General features: G+C 44.7%; 1 protein-coding gene across 1 annotated transcript; it reads right to left on the bottom strand.

The window, feature by feature from the left end:
- Nucleotides 1-133: 133 nt before the first annotated feature.
- On the bottom strand, nucleotides 134-9,885 carry HCN3 (hyperpolarization activated cyclic nucleotide gated potassium channel 3). Its single transcript, XM_074262210.1, has 8 exons — nucleotides 9,392-9,885; nucleotides 6,747-7,176; nucleotides 5,812-5,973; nucleotides 5,073-5,291; nucleotides 4,410-4,556; nucleotides 3,834-4,074; nucleotides 2,851-3,015; nucleotides 134-2,472 (listed from the first exon to the last, which is right to left on the bottom strand). The coding sequence occupies exons 1-8, from the start codon at nucleotides 9,688-9,690 to the stop codon at nucleotides 1,769-1,771; spliced, it is 2,367 nt and encodes a 788-aa protein (XP_074118311.1). The 5' UTR covers nucleotides 9,691-9,885; the 3' UTR covers nucleotides 134-1,768.
- Between the last annotated feature and the right edge of the window lie 7,625 nt (nucleotides 9,886-17,510).

Here is a 17,510-nt window from a genome sequence, read left to right as displayed (position 1 = left end):
GAATAGAAGAGATGATATAGCGGAGAGAGCATCACATGTTCAGGGGATCCCTGGATTCCTTACATAGAAAAATGCCTTTTTCTCAGAAGGTTCAAATCCTGCACCCTCATTTGTTAACTCATAAGTTGCTGCCAATATGAAAACACAATTGGACTCAGAATCACAAGGTGCAGAGGTGGAAAGGATCTTAAAACTGATCTAGTCCTGATTCTAAGGCTTAGAGAGGCAATCTAAATAGCGAGTGGGAGAGTCAAGTTTTGAAACCAGCTCCTCTGCTCCCAGAACCAGCACTACTTTTATGACACCACACAGACTTCTGGGCAATCAGTATCCAAAGTCATAACCAACTTCCTTGCCCATCTGGCCTGTTGCTCCCCAGATAATGCTCATCCCTCTGCTGCTTCAGTGCCCACTCTATTATTTTCCCCTGATTTATTGTTCATAGGCCTACCCTAAAGCCCCCTGCTGTACCCCATGCATACCAGGAAACAAAAAGAACATATTTTTCTTTTATATATATATATATATTTATTAATTTATTTATTTAACTATCTGTAAACAAACATTTAAAAAAACAATAAAATACTTCGTCCACATACATACACACACCAAAAATCCCAGAGCCCAGAGCTTGGCAGGGGAGCTGTATGCCAGGATACTGGCTATTGTTCTTCCTATGCTAATTCTATGGAGGGGAAGACAGGGATGGAGGGGGAAGTTGGGGGGCTTCCTGTATCCCTGAGAAGGCAGAGGTGCTGGCTGGTTCTGCCCCTCCCCTACCCTGTTCCTTTCTTTCCCCCACTTCATAGCTTAGATTCTCACTCTTTCCCCACTCTCTCACAGCATAGGGGGAAAAAAAAAAAAGACACCTGAAAATAAAAACTGCCTTGCCCCTAATCCTGGTGGCCCTTCCCTCCCCCTACATGGATGGGAACTGGAGTCTTAGTATTGCTGATGGAGCCAGAAAGGGCCACAGAGCTGGCATGAAGAAGGAGTGGATCCCCCTTTCTTTCCCACTCCCCCTGAGAGAGAGAGAGTGATATATAAATAAATCACTAGTTAACTAAGGATTCAGCTGCTGATCCCCAAAGGGGCTCCTAGGCTGGCACATTCATTAGGGAGGGGCTAGACATCCCCTTTCCCCAGGGGCACAACGGGGGATGTGGCTCTTTGTTCACAAGAAGGTTTTTCTACAACAAAGATAGGATTGAGGAAAGCTGGCAAGAGATGCCCATTTGGGCAAGAGGTGTCTACTCATTGAGAGGGCCGTAGACGGGTAAGTGCCAACAAATGGCAGTGAGGAGAGCAGGTGGATGCCCAAACAAGGGGCATGAGGCCTGTGGTTTTGGCAGTGATGGGGAACAGGAACGTAGCCACGCTGGGCAGTGAGGGGGCTCTGCCCCCAAAGGGCTCACGAGCAGAGGGATGCAGGAGCTGGCAGAAGAGAAGACATCTTTCTACTTGGCAGGGATGAGGATATGAAGATCCTCGAGCCTTGTTGATTGGGGAAGGGGGAAGAGGGAAGGGAAGAGTGTCTGTGTCTGGGAAGGTCTGGTGGCCAGGGGGAGGCTAAGATGGGCGTGGAGATGCTTCTGTTTGGCAGTGATGAAGGTGTGGCTACCGGAGGGGGCCAAGCTAAGGGTCAAGCAGACACTTCCAGTGTGATGGAAACAGCCATGGAACGTAATGCTTTGTCTGTGGTACCCACAGGCCCCAAAACAACCATGCCTGCTCTCCCGAGAATCAAGATGAGATGTAGCCAGGAGTCTTACATGTTAGCAGGAAGCTGGGGGCCCCTGGCAGGACCCGGATCAGAGACAGGAGGCCTGAGGGCTTGGGTGGTGACTGGGAGCCTGGACGAGAGTCCCGATGGGGGCAAGCGCTCACCTCCCGAGCCCTTGCGCCCAGGGGAGCCATCCCCAGCTGCTCGGTGAGGAAGGGAAGGTTGTGAAGCTGAAAGCGGCCTTCCCCTAGGCCCCAGCCGCCGTCCACTCCCACCAGGTGGCGGACCTAACAGGGAAACCTGTGAGCGGCCTGCTCGAGATAGGCTGGCATGAAGAGTTCGGGCTGCTGGGGCAGGAAGGCGGGATGTGGATGCCCAAGGCCCTCGAGCCAACAGAGGTGGCCCCCGAGCGGGCACCAGCGGGGAGGCCGGTGAGCCAGCTGAGCGATGAGCAGAGCGAGCAAGAAGAACCGCAGGAGAGTCTGGGGAGAGGGGCAGAGGCGCCCGGTGGTGGGTCAGAGCGATGGCCACGTTGGAGGTGACTGCGGCCGCCTGCAGTGGGGCATGGACCAGGGGCTCCCACAGCACCGGCTTCCCACTCAGGCGGGCACCAGTGCCCGGGGCCAGCCCCCTCACGCCCCGGGCCATGTCCCGGTCATGTTGTACCAGGTGCTGTTCCATGACCCCACCACCACCACTTCCTGGGCTGGGTTCTGAACGCTTCCGCTGAAGAAGGGAATTTTTCTTTCCTAAGGATGTCATAGATAAGGTGGTATCAAAGGGTGACAGGGTCTGAGATGGTGAGGGGAGACCTTCAGATGTGTCTCACAGGGAGGCATTTATGGGCTTATGCCTTTCACTTCCCATTTAAAGTTAAGGGGAAGGGGAAACTCTGAGCAACACCCAAAGTAGAACAGAGAGACAGGATCTGAGCCAAGGGTGATCCTCCAACCTGTAGGATACAGTGTGGCCAGGGGTAAGATGGGAAAGATGGTATTGCTAATGTAGGCAGTGGACCATGAGCAGGAGAGAGAGAGATGGAAGGAAAGGCCAAGTATTTGGATTTTTACTGAAGGGCAAAAATAAGGGGGTCTCCATCATTAAGGGTGGATAAAGTGGGGACTCACCAATTCGGTGCAACCTGTCCATGGCCACTGTCTCAAAGGCTCTCCGCATCATGGGGAATTCCTCTAGCACGGCATTAAAGTGGTCCACACTGAGTGAGTAGAGGCGACAATAGGTGTCAGCCCTCACGCTAGCTGTGCGCCTGCCCCTAGTCAGTAGACAGATTTCTGAGGGGAAAGGAGAGGGGCAGGGTGTCAGCAAGCCGTGATCCAGCTGAAATCTCAGAGCCACTTCTTAAAACCTCTCAGACACCCAGACACTGCTGCTCTTTACTGTGGGGGCAAAATCTGTGGTTTAAGAAAAAGATTGCATTTCCTTAGGGTTACTTACTAGAATTCTCTGAGGAAATGATAAAATTTCTTTGCAATTCCTTCTGGGGTCTCTCAAGTGCTCTGATCATCCCCTAGCTCCCACTAATAGGAAAGGTTCCTGGTCTCTCCTATCTCCCCACCATGTACTCCCGCTGTTGCTCTCTGGAGGAGAGAGCACTCATTTGGCATCCAAAAAAGGAGTTATTGATGAGGTAGGTGCTCCTGGGCTCCAGATGTAGTCTTGTTTTCCAACTGAATTTCCAGTCTGCCATTTCTCTATTCCTCTAGCCAGGGGTTATTCCTATGAGTTTATGAGTCTGGGGACATGCTATATGTGTCTCCATACTCTTTCACTCCCAAAGTCCCACCAATGAGCAAACTTTTTCCTAAGTGGAACCAGGTTCAAATGAATATCAAAGGTGGACTTGAAGGAAAAAACCTAAGAGTCTCAAATTTTTTTTAGCATTGCTCCCAAGATATTTTTTGACTGACTGCTCCTGAATGGAGCTGCCTCTTTATGTGAGACTATCTGTCATCAGTATAGGGACACAGTACACCTTTCTTCCTTCCTGTGGGAGCCCCTCTCCCCATCAAAACATGAAACCCAAGTCTGGTTCTGCCTTTTTATGTTCACTTGTTTCCCACACACACACTTCCTCTCTCCTACTGCTTACCACCAAAGTAAGAGCCATCAGTGAGACGAGTGTCCCGAGCACCGCGGGTCAGAACACTGAGAAGTCCATGCTGGATGAAGTACATCTTTCTACCCACTGAGCCCTCACGAACCACAAGGTCACCTGGTTGAAAGACCTCAAATCGAAGTTTGGTGAGCACAGCAGTGACAAAGCTGGGGTCAGCATGAGCAAACAGGGGCATGTGGGCCACCAGGCCCCTACAGGTGAAATTAATAATCTCCTGAGCAGAGGGAGAAGGCGAGATCAGTTAGTTTATCACCCAGTAGGAAGTTTTCACTTTCTTTGGCCAAGGAACCACTTCCCACTGAACATAATTGGCTTTAAAGATACCAAACCCCTAAGAAGAACAAAAGAGGTAGGGTCAGCATGGACAATATTACCTTTAGGATCTACCTTCAGAGCAGCAATCTTCTGGAGACGCTGTCTATTCTCAGAAGTTCCTATTGCTCAAAGCTTTCAGTCTTCCCACACTAGGATCCCCTGTCTTCCCCACATTACTCAGCATGATTCAGTGTCCCATTCCCATTTCAAGAGTGTTACTCTCTACTTCCCTACCTCACGCAGTGGCTCACTCAGCTCTCCCAGGATGCTCTCTTCATCGAACATTTTGCCCTGGTAGCGATGTTCATAGTACTCATGGATGCGCTGACGGGTATCAGCTGGCAGTTTGTGGAAGGACATGTACTGCTCCACCTGCTTATACTGGAGGCATCAGCCCCACCCCAAACAAGGGCCATCAATATGATGATATGGACAGAGCGACAGAGACAAAAACATGAGAATGTGGGATGAAAAGGGATATAAGGACATAGATATGTAGACACAGTACGTGGAGATGAACATATTGGAATATGTACATAGAGACAGTATCAGGGACATACAGGCATGGAGAAACAGGAGGATATAGAGTGGCAGAGGGAAGACTAGGAAGATATAGCAAGAGCACAGACCCAAAGGCACACGTGGGCACAGAGACACAGTCATAAGGTCACATGGGAACAGAGATATAGAGACAAAAGTCAAAGCACAACAAAGCATGAATACAAAGATATAAACACAGAGATACACAAGCATAAGAGAATGGAATTAGTAGAAGATACCATGGGGACACAGATCCTGGGCATCAAAGTAGGATATCAAAGTAGATAGTCCCCATGTTCTAAACAAATTGAGTTGACCTCCACCCCCACCTCCACCCCTCTCTGTACCCCTGCTGACCTTCTCTTGATACTGGCGACGGGATGAATCAAGAGACTGAATGAGGGCAGTGGCGTGACCAATGAACATGGCATAGCATGTGGCTCCCACGATCATGCTAAGCATGGTAAGCCAGACATCTGGCATGCCCTGAGGTGCTTGTTGCCCATAGCCTATGCACAGCATGTGGCTCATGGCTTTGAAGAGGGCATGAGAATATTGGCGGCCCCATGAGTGATTCTGAGGAAAAAGAGAATGGGGCTGAGCTGCTGGGGGGCTGCATCTCTTGCTCTCTCAACTTTCCTTGCTCTTACTCATTGATTCAACAGCCTCTTTGCCTTGCCCCAACACCAAAGACAGAATTGTGGTTCTTATCCCAGCAGGGCTTGGGAAGTCACAAAATGATGACCAACCCCTAAGGGCCATGCTAGCATATAGGGAGAGGGAGCATGGGTAGTTCTTCCGTTCTTTTGCTTTTCCTTTCCACTACCTCCCTTTCCCTTCTTTTGTCCTATCCAATGCTTAGCACAGTGGCTGGAACGTAATAGGCACTTGATACATGTTAATTGATTCTATCTCTCTTCTCCCTTCACACATCCTTTTCCTCTCCTCATGCATCTTTTCCCATTCGTCTGTCTCTTCATATTATCTTACCATAAGCTAGCTCATGCTCCCACCAACCCTAATGGTGCTTGTGAAACCTAAGAGTGACCCCTAGCAGCCCACAGGACAGACAATAAGGAAGAAAGAAATGTCTCACCACCATGTGGTTGATGGAAACCCAGCAATCAGGAGGAAAGTCCTGAAGCATGGGGACCAGGAATTGTAGGCAGCCATCCCAGTGACACAATAGTAGCATCATCCCAATGAGATTGAAGATCCGAACCACAGCACTGGCCAGGTCATAGGTCATGTGAAAGATCTGGGGGAGGAGTGTGTGCAGGGGCTGTGGGCAGGGTCACTTCTCTCTTAAACCCTACCCCATTCACAATTTTGCAAATGGTCCTTAACAAATTTATATGGAAGAATTATTATCATCACCCTTACAATAAATAAAAGGAGAATAGAGGCAAATGAAATATGCAAAGCATTTTGCAAATTCTAAAACACTATGTATATATTAATTATTATTGCAATTGGGAGAGAGAAAGGCTCTCCCATATTCTTATAATCCCTTGATCTATTGCCCTATTTTTTATGTTGGTCTTCCTCTTCCTCTCCCTTAGAGCTCACTAATTCCACATTAGTTTTATACTATATAACAGGGGTTCTCAAACTACAGCCCACGGGCCAGATGAAGCTGCTGAGGATATTTACATGGCCTGCCGGGTTATGGCAAATGGGCTGAGGAGCGGAGACAGAGTGTGAGTTTTTGTTTTAACTATAGTCCAGCCCTCCAACAGTCTGAGAGACAGTGAACTGGCCAATTTAAAAAGATTGAGGACCACTGCTATAAACCATCAATCCAACCATGATATCAGCATCCTCCTAACTCTCTCTTCAGTTAGTGTGGCAAATAAACTCTCTACTGAGAGTGAAAACAATAATCATAGAAAGCTCCTTTTCTCCCCCAAACTTGACAAAGTCTTGTCCCAGAGATCCTATCTTTGACATTCCACCCACTTTTCTAATCCTAGAACTCTTTGTCCCCCTTGGGATGAAATAAATCCCACCCTGCCCACCTCCCCACCCCACCTCCTCCCACTGGTGGATGTATCTGATGAGGCGGGAGAGGCGGAGCAGCCGAAGAAGGCTGAGGATCTTGGTGAAACGGACAATTCGAAGGGCCCGGGCTGTCTTGTAAACCTCAGCATCCAATCGTGGCTCCAACTCCACCACAAGGAAGATGTAGTCCACTGGAATGGAAGAGATGAGATCCACCAGAAACCAAGTACGGAGGTAGCGAGTGCGGATGGCATGAGGAGCCAGAAGAATTTCTGCTCCTTCCTCCACCACAATCCCTGTTCTGAAGTTCAGCACCAGATCCAGCAGGAAAAAGGTGTCAGAGAGGACATTGAAGACAATCCAGGGTGGGGAGTTTTCCTCCTTGAAAAAGGTGATGCCCACAGGGAGGACAATAAGATTCCCCACCATTAATAGTAGCATGATCAGGTCCCAGTAAAATCTAGTGGGAAAGGAAGAGAAGTGAGGATTCCAAGCACTCCTGTTCTTTATAATCCACTTCTGTTCCACTTTTTTTAATATCTGAGTCCTTAAATATTTTACTCCTTCTAGTGTGTTCCTAATCTTCTCAATTTTGTGTAAAAATCCTCTTTCTAAAACTGACTTTCCTGAGTCTACCGTCTACATTCTATTATTATCCATGCCAATGTCTCTTCATATCTGTCTTTAAAGTGGGAAAAGTAGTGGAGTTGTCCTATTTCTCTGATAACAGTAGAAAGTTTTCAAGGGCAAGAACGATATCTCTATAGAGAAACTTTCCATATCATCTGTTTACAAGCATTTGTACACATAAAAGGTTTGACAAATATTCTTGGTCTCTCATCTTTCTAATCCCCTCTATGCAATGAGATTCCAACTGAATATGAAGCTGGGCTTCAGAGATCAGGAATAAAAAGAATGGAAACTTCCTTATTCCAAGGGAAATTTTTTAAATTGTCTGGGCTTTCCAGGAATGTGGCCCAGTCCTAGGTATTTCCCACCTTTAATTTTCAGGCTTTCTTTTCATTCAAGACAACCAAGAGGACCCCCAGTTTTTAAAAGCCAAAATAAGAGAATAAATGTATTGTGTTTGCAATTTATTTGAAAGTTCATTATATTTTCCTCTTTAAAACAGAACCCTTTCCCTTCACTCCTGCTTTTCTCCTTAATACCTCTCATTTTTACTTCTAGACTCTTTTATTTGCCACAAAAACATGACTGGCTAGATTGAAATCATTTAGCACCTTTCTCCATTGACTCTGAATTTTCTGTCTTTCTCTTTTATCCCAAGGGTAAATACCTTTTATACTTAAAAAAAAAAAAAAATACTGAAGCATCCCTGTTTTTTTGCCATGCTTTGTACCCTTCTTATTTCCTAAAGGACATAGAATTTGTACCAGAAGCTAGGAGAGGAGTGAGAGCACTTTCAAGCAAAATAGGATCTTCACAGCCTGACTCACTCACAGGCAGTCACACGCCCAGCGGGTGATATATTGGGGAGGGTGAGGAGGGGACACATGGTTAGAAGTGAAGTGGAGGAAGGGGGTGGGGGACAATATACAGGCAACTGGAGGCAATACAAATGAACAGTGAAATTGCCTGTGGAGAAGAGGGGGGGATAAAACAGTAATGTAGTAATGGACAAGAAAACTGCAGCTGTGGTGGTAAAAGAGGGAAGGGAAAAAAAGGAATGGGGAGAACAAAGGAGGGAGGCTGGAAGGGAATGTTTCAAGATTTAAAGTAGGGAGTTTTAAAAATGTACATCCATTGTATACAATTGGTTCTAATGGCTCTGGACCCACTTTCAACCTTTATACCCTAAATTTCCTACTCCCAAATTCCTTCCCCAACTAGAGCAGTCCTTCATTTTTTCCAAGGACAGAAACACGTTCTTACAGCATTGTGAAGTTAGGGATTCAACCTCTAAAAATAGGCTAGAAAGGTTCTGACTGTTCAACCCCTATCTCGGGGCTCAGGGAAGCTACTGGGCGGTGCCTCTAACCCCCATGGCCAGCCTCCAACGTTCCTCGTGGCCTAGCCCTCCCTTTATATCTAGTGAGAGTCGCCTTCAGCACCAAGGACAGCGTCCAGAAGAGGCTTTGATCTTTCTCCCTCTTCTTTTAGCCAAATTCTATCCCGGGTACCCAAGGTTTCTCCTGCTAGTCCCGGGGTAGGTGGGAAGTCGATAGGGTGATAGCTTTGATGTTCTCTAGTGGCCCCCCGGGAATCTCCCTCCTGATTTTCCATGCCTCAAACACTAGGACTAGAATTTATACAACCCGGGGAATCCCCACCCTACTTATTCTTTCTAGGACCGGAAAATGCCGTCGAGGGTGGAGCCGGGACCCCCAAGACCGGAAATGCCTGCCCCCCCATCGCCACCCCATCTGTCTTTCCCAAGGCTGCAGCAATCCCAGCGAAAATGGGAACAGCCCCTTCGAAGACGAAACGTCTACCCAATGGTGGTGGTGGTGGTGGTGGAGGGGGCCAAGGTCTACTGAACCCAATGGCCATCCTTGCCCACTTGGTGACTCTCCCCGGCCCGGAAGTGACGTGTCCGTCAGGGATGGGCAGGGTCCGAGGTCCCCCGGGTTTCCCTGGGACCAGCTGTATCGGGCCGTCGGAGAGACGGGGCGGGGTCCCCTGGGTCCCCCGGAGCCTCCCCGGGCCCGCGGTACCGGAAGTCGCTGTAGGGATGGATGATCCAGGCTCCCGCTGACTTGACCCGCTCCTGCTCTATCTCCACCGCCTTGTGGCTACCGAATACCCGGAGGGAGAACTTGTTGACGGCTGGCTGGAGCAGGGCCCCGAGCTGCCGCCGCATCGGCCCGGGCCCCGGTTCAGGCCCCGGCACTGGCGAGGGTCCTGGAACCGCGGCAGCAGGACCGGGGACGGGCGAGGGGGCCGACTCCAGCCCCGGGGTGCCTCCGTCTCCTCCACCAGCTGTTGCTGCCACGGGCCGCTGCTCCGTATCCATGGTGGCAGTCCCCCTCTTTTCCCTTCACAACCTCGGCCTCCCGGCCCCCAAAGAAGCCATGGCGACCCCGCCCCCGCCCCCGCAGCCCCGGGAGCCAGAGCGGAGCCCTAGCCTAACCGGAGCCGGAGCCGGAGGCGCAGCCCCGCGGGCTAGGAGCGGAGGCGGCGGGGCGGGCGGCAGCACCCAGCTGCCGGCGCTCGGGGCGGAGGGGGTGTGTGTGACGGGCGGGAAGAGGGGCGGAGACGGGGCTGGCCTGCCGAGAGGAGCGCACGCCCCCAGGCGGGAGCTGAAGGGAGCGGGAGGCGGAACATGTTCGGCCGGCCAGTAGAGAGGGAGGGCGGGGTCTCGGCATCCCTGGGCGGAGTGGGGCGGGCTCAAGCGCTGGGCGGGAGAGCTTTGGAAGAACAGCGTGTGTCCCGCCAGAAAGCCCCCGAGGTGTGGGGAGCTGTCCGAGGCCCAGAGTTCTGCTGTGTGGCGAACGCTGGCCCGGCCCGGACTGAAAAGGGAGACTGTTGGGGGGTGGGGCGGGTAGCCTGCCTCCGTCTGCAACTGCAGGAAATGTCCTGAATCCCCCCCTCAGTTTAACGCCCCTTTTACGGCCTGTCTCCTGTTCGTGACCTTTCTGCTTCCCCTTGGGACTCATCCTCCTACCCATTGCCCAAAATTCCTCACTCCCGCCACGGCTAGCTGCTTTGCCAGCTACTCTACTTCTTGACCCGAGGCTTACCTATTTTGCCGATGACCCTGGAGCCCTCTCAGCTTCTGGTTGTCCTCTCTATCCATGAACTTACATGATTTAGTGGCTAGTCACAAAATCACAAAATAGAAGATTTTGATTACATCAAACTAAAAAGTTTCTGTACAAACAATACTAGTTCAAACAAGATTAGAAGGGAAGTAACAAATTGGGAAAATATTTTTACAGTTAAAGGTTCTGATAAAGGTCTCATTTCCAAAATATACAGAGAATTGATCCTAATTTATAAAAAATCAAACCATTCTCCAACTGATAAATGGTCAAAGGATATGAACAATTTTCAGATGATGAAATTGAAACTATATCCACTCATACGAAAGTGTTCCAAATCACTACTGATCAGAGAAATGCAAATTAAGACAACTCTGAGATATCACCACACACCTGTCAGATTGGCTAAGATGACAGGAACAAATAATGATGAATGTTGGAGGGGATGTGGGAAAACTGGGACACTGATACATTGTTGGTGGAGTTGTGAAAGAATCCAGCCATTCTGGAGAGCAATCTGGAACTATGCCCAAAAAGTTACCAAACTGTGCATACCCTTTGATCCAGCAGTGTCTCTACTGGGCTTATATCCCAAAGAAATACTAAAGAGGGGAAAGGGACCTGTGTGTGCCAAAATGTTTGTGGCAGCTCTTTTTGTTGTAGCTAGAAACTGGAAGATGAATGGATGTCCATCAATTGGAGAATGGTTGGGTAAATTATGGTATATGAAGGCTATGGAATATTATTGCTCTGTAAGAAATGACCAACAGGAGACATACAGAGAGGTTTGGAAAGACTTGTATGAACTGATGCTGAGTGAAATGAGCAGAACCAGAAGATCATTATACACTTCAACAATAATACTGTATGAAGATGTATTCTGATGGAAGTGGATATCTTCAACATAAAGAAGATCCAACTCACTTCCAGCTGATCAATGATGGACAGAAACAACTACACCCAGAGAAGAAATACTGGGAATTGAATGTAAAATATTAGCACTACTGTCTATCTACCCAGGTTACTTATACCTTCGGAATCCAATACTTAACGTGCAACAAGAAAATTGGATTTACACACATATATTATATCTAGGTTATACTGTAACACATGTAAAATGTATGAGATTGCCTGTCATCTAGGGGAGAGAGTAGAGGGAGAGAGGAGAAAATCTGGAAAAATGAATACAAGGGATAATGTTATAAAAAAATTACTCATGATTACTGTCAAAAATATATAATTATAAAATTAATTTTTAAAAAAATGATTTAGTGGCTATAGTTGACCTTGGAATCAGAAATTCAAATCCTGCCTCAGGCACTTACTGCCTGATGCAGTGCAAGTCACAACCTCTCAGTCTCAATTTCCTCATCTGTAAAATGGAGATTAAAATAGCACTTTTAAAAGTTTAAAAAACTGCCTCAGAGTTAAAGATCAAATGAAACATTTTCCAACCTTAAAGCAGATGTCAGCTATTATCCCCAGCTCCTTTCTTCTTGCCCATAACCTTCCCATCCTTCTTCTATGCCTCCATGTAGCTTTGTTTCCTTTTATCCTGACACTTGACCTGCTCTTTAGCCCTATGCTCTCCTGCCCTTCTTCGAATGATTCTTCACCCTATCCCCAAGTCCTCTGGGCTTTCTTTAGGTCCCATTCTGTATCTAACTAGAAATAGAGGTCCTGGTTTGGAATCCTGATTCTCCACTTGCAACTTGTGCCACAAAAGCAAATAATTTCTCCTTTGTTGGTCTCAGTTTCTCCATCCTTAAAATAATTGGGTTGGACCAAGGACTTTTTCTGTTCTAAATCTGCTCAAATTCTGAGCACTTTCCCTCTTTCCTTTTCACTAAAACAAACCTCAGCTCACCTCATCAAGTTTCATTTTTATCTCTTCCATATGAAGGTTAATCTCAGCTCCATTTCTGATGTCTCCTCAAGTCCTTCTATCCTATCCTTCATACTTCTATAAAAAAAAATTATGTGGTCAAAGGATATGAACAGACAATTCTCAGATGAAGAAATTGAAACTATTTCTAGACATATGAAAAGATGCTCCAAGTCATTATTAATCAGAGAAATGCAAATTAAGACAACTCTGAGATACCACTACATACCTGTCAGATTGGCTAGAATGACAGGGAAAGATAATGCAGAATGTTGGCAGGGATGTGGGAAAATTGGGACACTGATACATTGTTGGTGGAATTGTGAATACATCCAGCCATTCTGGAGAGCAATTTGGAACTATGCTCAAAGAGTTCTCAAACTGTGCATACCCTTTGATCCAGCAGCATTACTACTGGGCTTATATCCCAAAGAGATTTTAAAGAAAGGCAAGGGACCAGTATATGCAAGAATGTTTGTGGCAGCCCTCTTTGTAGTGGCCAGAAACTGGAAACTACGTGGATGCCCTTAAATTGGAGAATGACTAAATAAATTGTGGTATATGAATATTATGGAATTTTATTGTTCTGTAAGAAATGAACAGGATGATTTCAGAAAGGCCTGGAGAGACTTATAGGAACTGATGCTGAGTGAAATGAATAGGACCTGGAGATCATTATATACTTCAACAACAATATGATGATCAATTCTGATGGACATGGCTCTCTTCAACAATGAGATGAACCAAACCAGTTCCAATAGAGCAGTAATGAACTGAACCAGCTACATCCAGCAAAAGAACTCTGGGAGTTGACTATGAACCACTACATAGAATTCCCAATCCCTCTATTTTTGTCTGCCTACATTTTTTATTTCCTTTACAGGCTAATTGTACGCTATTTCAAAGTCTGATTCTTTTTGTACAGCAAAATAACTGTTTGGACATGTATACATATATTTTATTTAACTTATATATTAACATATTTAACATGTATTGGTCAACCTGTCATCTGGGGGAAGGGGTGGGGGGAAGGAGGGGAAAAGTTGGAACAAAAGGTTTTGCAATTGTCAATGCTGAAAAATTATCTATACATAAAATTTTTGTAAAAATTAATTTAAGTAATTAATTAAAAAAACAAAGTTAAAGAAATTATGAATCAACACTAACATTTCAATATCCCCAAAATTACATATTGATGAGGCTTAGGTTTTGGGGTTCCCTTCTGTCAGGGAACCAAATGATGAGGTCTACATTTAGGGAACCAAAATGAGATTAGGGTTCCTGGTGGTCAGGGAGTTAAATAATGAGGTCTAGTGGCAGGTTTGGGGTTCAGGGAACCAAATGGAGAGGTTTGGCTCCCCTATATCCCCTTAGGATTCGGTGCTTTCACCCCTGCAGCCCGGGTTTGATTCCTGATCAGGCAGCCAAAATATTATGAGGTTTAGGTTTTGGGGTTCCCTTCTGTCAGGGAACCAAATTATGAGGTCTAGATTTAGGGAACCAGAATGAGATTAGCGTTCCTGGTCAGAGAGTTAAATAATTAGGCCTAGTGGCAGGTTTGGGATTCAGGGAACCAAATGGAGAGGTTTGACTCCCCTACATTTGGGATTTGACACAAGGGTAGGGAGTTTTGAGGAACCCACTTTCTGGCATTGCAGAGATTCTCTGTAAAGGAATTTACAAACCCGAAAACCTAGACTGATAAAATAAGTTTATTATTGGTATTGGGAAGTCAGTCTTACCTCTGCATGAACAGAAAGGCTGACTTCCTTAGTAGCAAGATCCTGACAGAAAGTAAAATAGTAAAGGAGTCCTGGAAGTAAAATTTCTAGTAGAGAGATCCCGACAGAGAGGCATAAAGTCTCATTAGGGAAATAGATGAGGATAAAGAGAGGGTAACTACTGGAAGAGAATATTATTCCAGTGAGCAGAGGTTTCCTTGGCTTAGCATGACATGCATTGGCATGTTAGGACCTCTGCAAAGAAGTGAGTTCCAAGTTGCAGTTTTTATAAGGAAATCTGAGACAGAAGTTTCAATTGAATGAGATTTCCTCAATGCTATCACTGCCCCCAAGCCTAGATGAGACCACTTGATGGGAGTAGTTGAGCCAACAATAAGTGTAGAAAATCTTGGAATTGAATGCTTCAACTAGTTCCAGCAAGATAACTGAATGAAGCTGTTCATCTTGTTTCCTTTGGGCAGGGTTCAAGGAGAAACTCTCCTTTGAGGAGTTTTAGAGAGTTTCAGGGTCCTTTCAATGTGAACCTATGAGTTTCTATGACATAGTATGAGTTTTTAAAATATAGGTAATAGCGTAACTAGCTTTTCCTAACTACTCCTATCTCGTGCTGTTTGTATTCCATGTTTTTTTTATTCTTCCTACCCCCCAAGTTCCATTTCCAACTTTTTTTAGTCTTCCCTCCTGTTGTATTTTTTATTTGAGGCTTCATTCCTCAGTTGCCCAATCCTTCTAACTATCCTCCCCTGTGCTTTTCTGACTGATGGTGGAGGAGTTTGACTCCCATTGTTTCTCAATGGTATCTTCAGGTCCCAAATCTGCCTCATCTCATCCTTTCTCTTGCTCCTCCCTCCTCTGTGCTTTGAGACTGAAGATATTTTTCAGCAGCTAAAAGATCTAGAAGATTGGACTATAAGAATTTAGGCTGTGTCTGAAAGTCACTTACAGAACACTTATTGAATGTCCAGCACTCTTCTAGAAATGATCTAACAGGCCAGTGGACACTGCACACACATGTGAGAGTAATCAGGATTGATGGGATTGGAGAGAGATGAATGTCTCTGCTTTTTGAGGGGAGTAGGGAGATTTTTCAATTCCTGGTGTTCCCTTTTGAGGAGGAGAAAATCAGTCTTTCTCACGCAATGGGTCAATTAGTCAGTGAATAAACAGTTATAATAAACACTGTGTTCCAGGCACTGAGCTAAGCACTGGGATAAAGTAAAAAGGTAGTTCATGCCCTCAAAGAAAAATCTAATGAAAATCTAATGGAAAGAGACAACAAGCAAACAACTATGTATCAACAAACTATATAAAGGATAAATAGGAAATAACAGAAGGAAAACCTTAGAATAGAGGAGTTCAGAAAGGCTTCCAGTAGAAGTTATGATTTTAATTGGGACTTAAAAGGAAATCAAGAAATAGACAGATATAAGGAAGAAGGAAAGTCCTGGATCCATTACAGAAATATTTAAAGTTAAGGACTCCTGTGTAATGTTCTTCTCTAAAATGTAATATTCTCTGGGAGCAGGTTTCTTGGGAGGCTTCTGGGAGTAGCCTTCATTTCAGTTCAGTAATCACCCCAAATGCAGCCAGGTATTGAAGTCCAAATTCTTTATTATTTCTTTCCAAGTCTTGTCTCCTTTCCTGCAACCCAGTTAGCTTTCTTAGAAGCCTTCTGTAGTCTTGGTTCTGAGAGCTTGAGCTCTCGGATCATTATATCACTAGGAAACCACTATTTGTTATAGGATTAAATCAATGCTAAACTAGATTTAACCATTGTCTCCTCAATTCCACTTAGTACCTTGTTTCAAGTTCTGCTCCATAACATCTCCTTGTAGGATTAAATCTATTATACTGAACCAATCTAAATTAGATAACTATTGTCTCTATTAATTCCACTGTCTTAGCACCTTGTTTGAAGTTCTGACCCATGACACTCCTGGAAGTTTTTTTTGTTTTTTTTTTTAAACTGCAAAAATTAGTGTTTAATTTTTTTTTTGTTTCCATCCTACCTGGTTTAGGTATCAATACCATGTCTATGTCATAAAAGGAGTTTGGTAGGAGTCCTTTCCTTATTGTTTTCAAATAGTTTATATAGTATTGGAATTAATTGTTCTTTAAATGTTTGGTAGATTTCACATGTAACTCCATCTGACCCTGGAGATTTTTTCTTAGGGAGTTGATTAATAGCTTGTTCTATTTCTTTTTCTAAAATGGGACTATTTAAGTAATTTGTTTCCTCCTCTGTTAATCTGGGCAATCTATATTTTTTGTAGGAATTCCTCCATTTCACTTAGGTTATCAAAATTATTGGCATAAAGTTGGGCAAAATAACTCCTAATTATTGCTCTAATTTCCTCTTTGTTGGTGGAAAATTCTCACTTCATTTTTGAGACAATTTGATTTTTCTCTTTCCTTTTTCTAATTAATTAACCAAAAGTTTATCTATTTTGTTGGGTTTTTTTTTCATAAAACCAATTAGTTTTATTTTTTAATTCAATAGATTTTTTGCTTTCAATTTTATTAATCTCTCCCTTTATTTTTAGAATTTTAAGTTTGGCTGTGCATATCCTTTGACCCAGCTGTATTTCTACTGGGCTTCTATCCCAAAAAGATCTTAAAGGAGGGAAAGGGATCCACATGAGTAAAAATATTTGTGGCAGCCCTTTGTGTAGTGGCAAGAAACTGGAAACTGAGTGGATAAACATCAATTGGAGAATGGCTGAATAAGTTATATGAATGTTATGAAATATTATTGCTCTGTAAGAAATTACCAACAAGATGATTTCAGGGATGCCTGGAGAGACTTCCATGAACTGATGCTAAGTGAAGTGAGCAGAACCAGGAGATCATTGTACATGCAACAAAAAGATTGTGATGACCAATTCTGATGGACATGGCTCTCTTCAACAATGAGATGATTCAAACCAGTTGCAATTGTTCAGTGAAGAAGAGAACCACATACATCCAGAGAGAGGACTGTGGGAAATGAGTGTGGACCCCAACACAGCATTTTCACTCTTTCTATTGATGTTTGCTTGCATTTTGTTTTCTTCCTCAGATTTTTCCCCCTCTTGATCTGATTTTTCTTGTGCAGCAAGATAACTGCATAAATATGTATACATATATTGGATTTAACATATTTAACATGTATTTTGAACTACCTGCCATTTAGGGGAGGGAGTGGGGGGAAGGAAGGAAAAATTTTGAACAGAAAGTTTTGCAAGGGTCAATGTTGAAAAATTACCTATGCATGTTTTGTAAATAAAACGTTTTTAATAAAATTTTTAAAAAGAGAGAGGCAATTGGTAACCTTGGGGGGGGGGAAATAATTTCAAATTTGGTATTTCATTTTTAAAAAAATTTTTCCCCAGCTTTTTTAGTTATTTTTTTTTATATTTTTAGCTATTTAGCTATTTTATTTATTTTATGCAAGTAAGATCTAGAG

Source organism: Sminthopsis crassicaudata, chromosome 4, assembly GCF_048593235.1.
Source record: "Sminthopsis crassicaudata isolate SCR6 chromosome 4, ASM4859323v1, whole genome shotgun sequence".
NCBI classification, from domain to species: Eukaryota; Metazoa; Chordata; class Mammalia; order Dasyuromorphia; family Dasyuridae; genus Sminthopsis; species Sminthopsis crassicaudata.
Note: the sequence above shows the minus strand (reverse complement) of the source record. Positions and strands in the feature narration are given on the sequence as shown.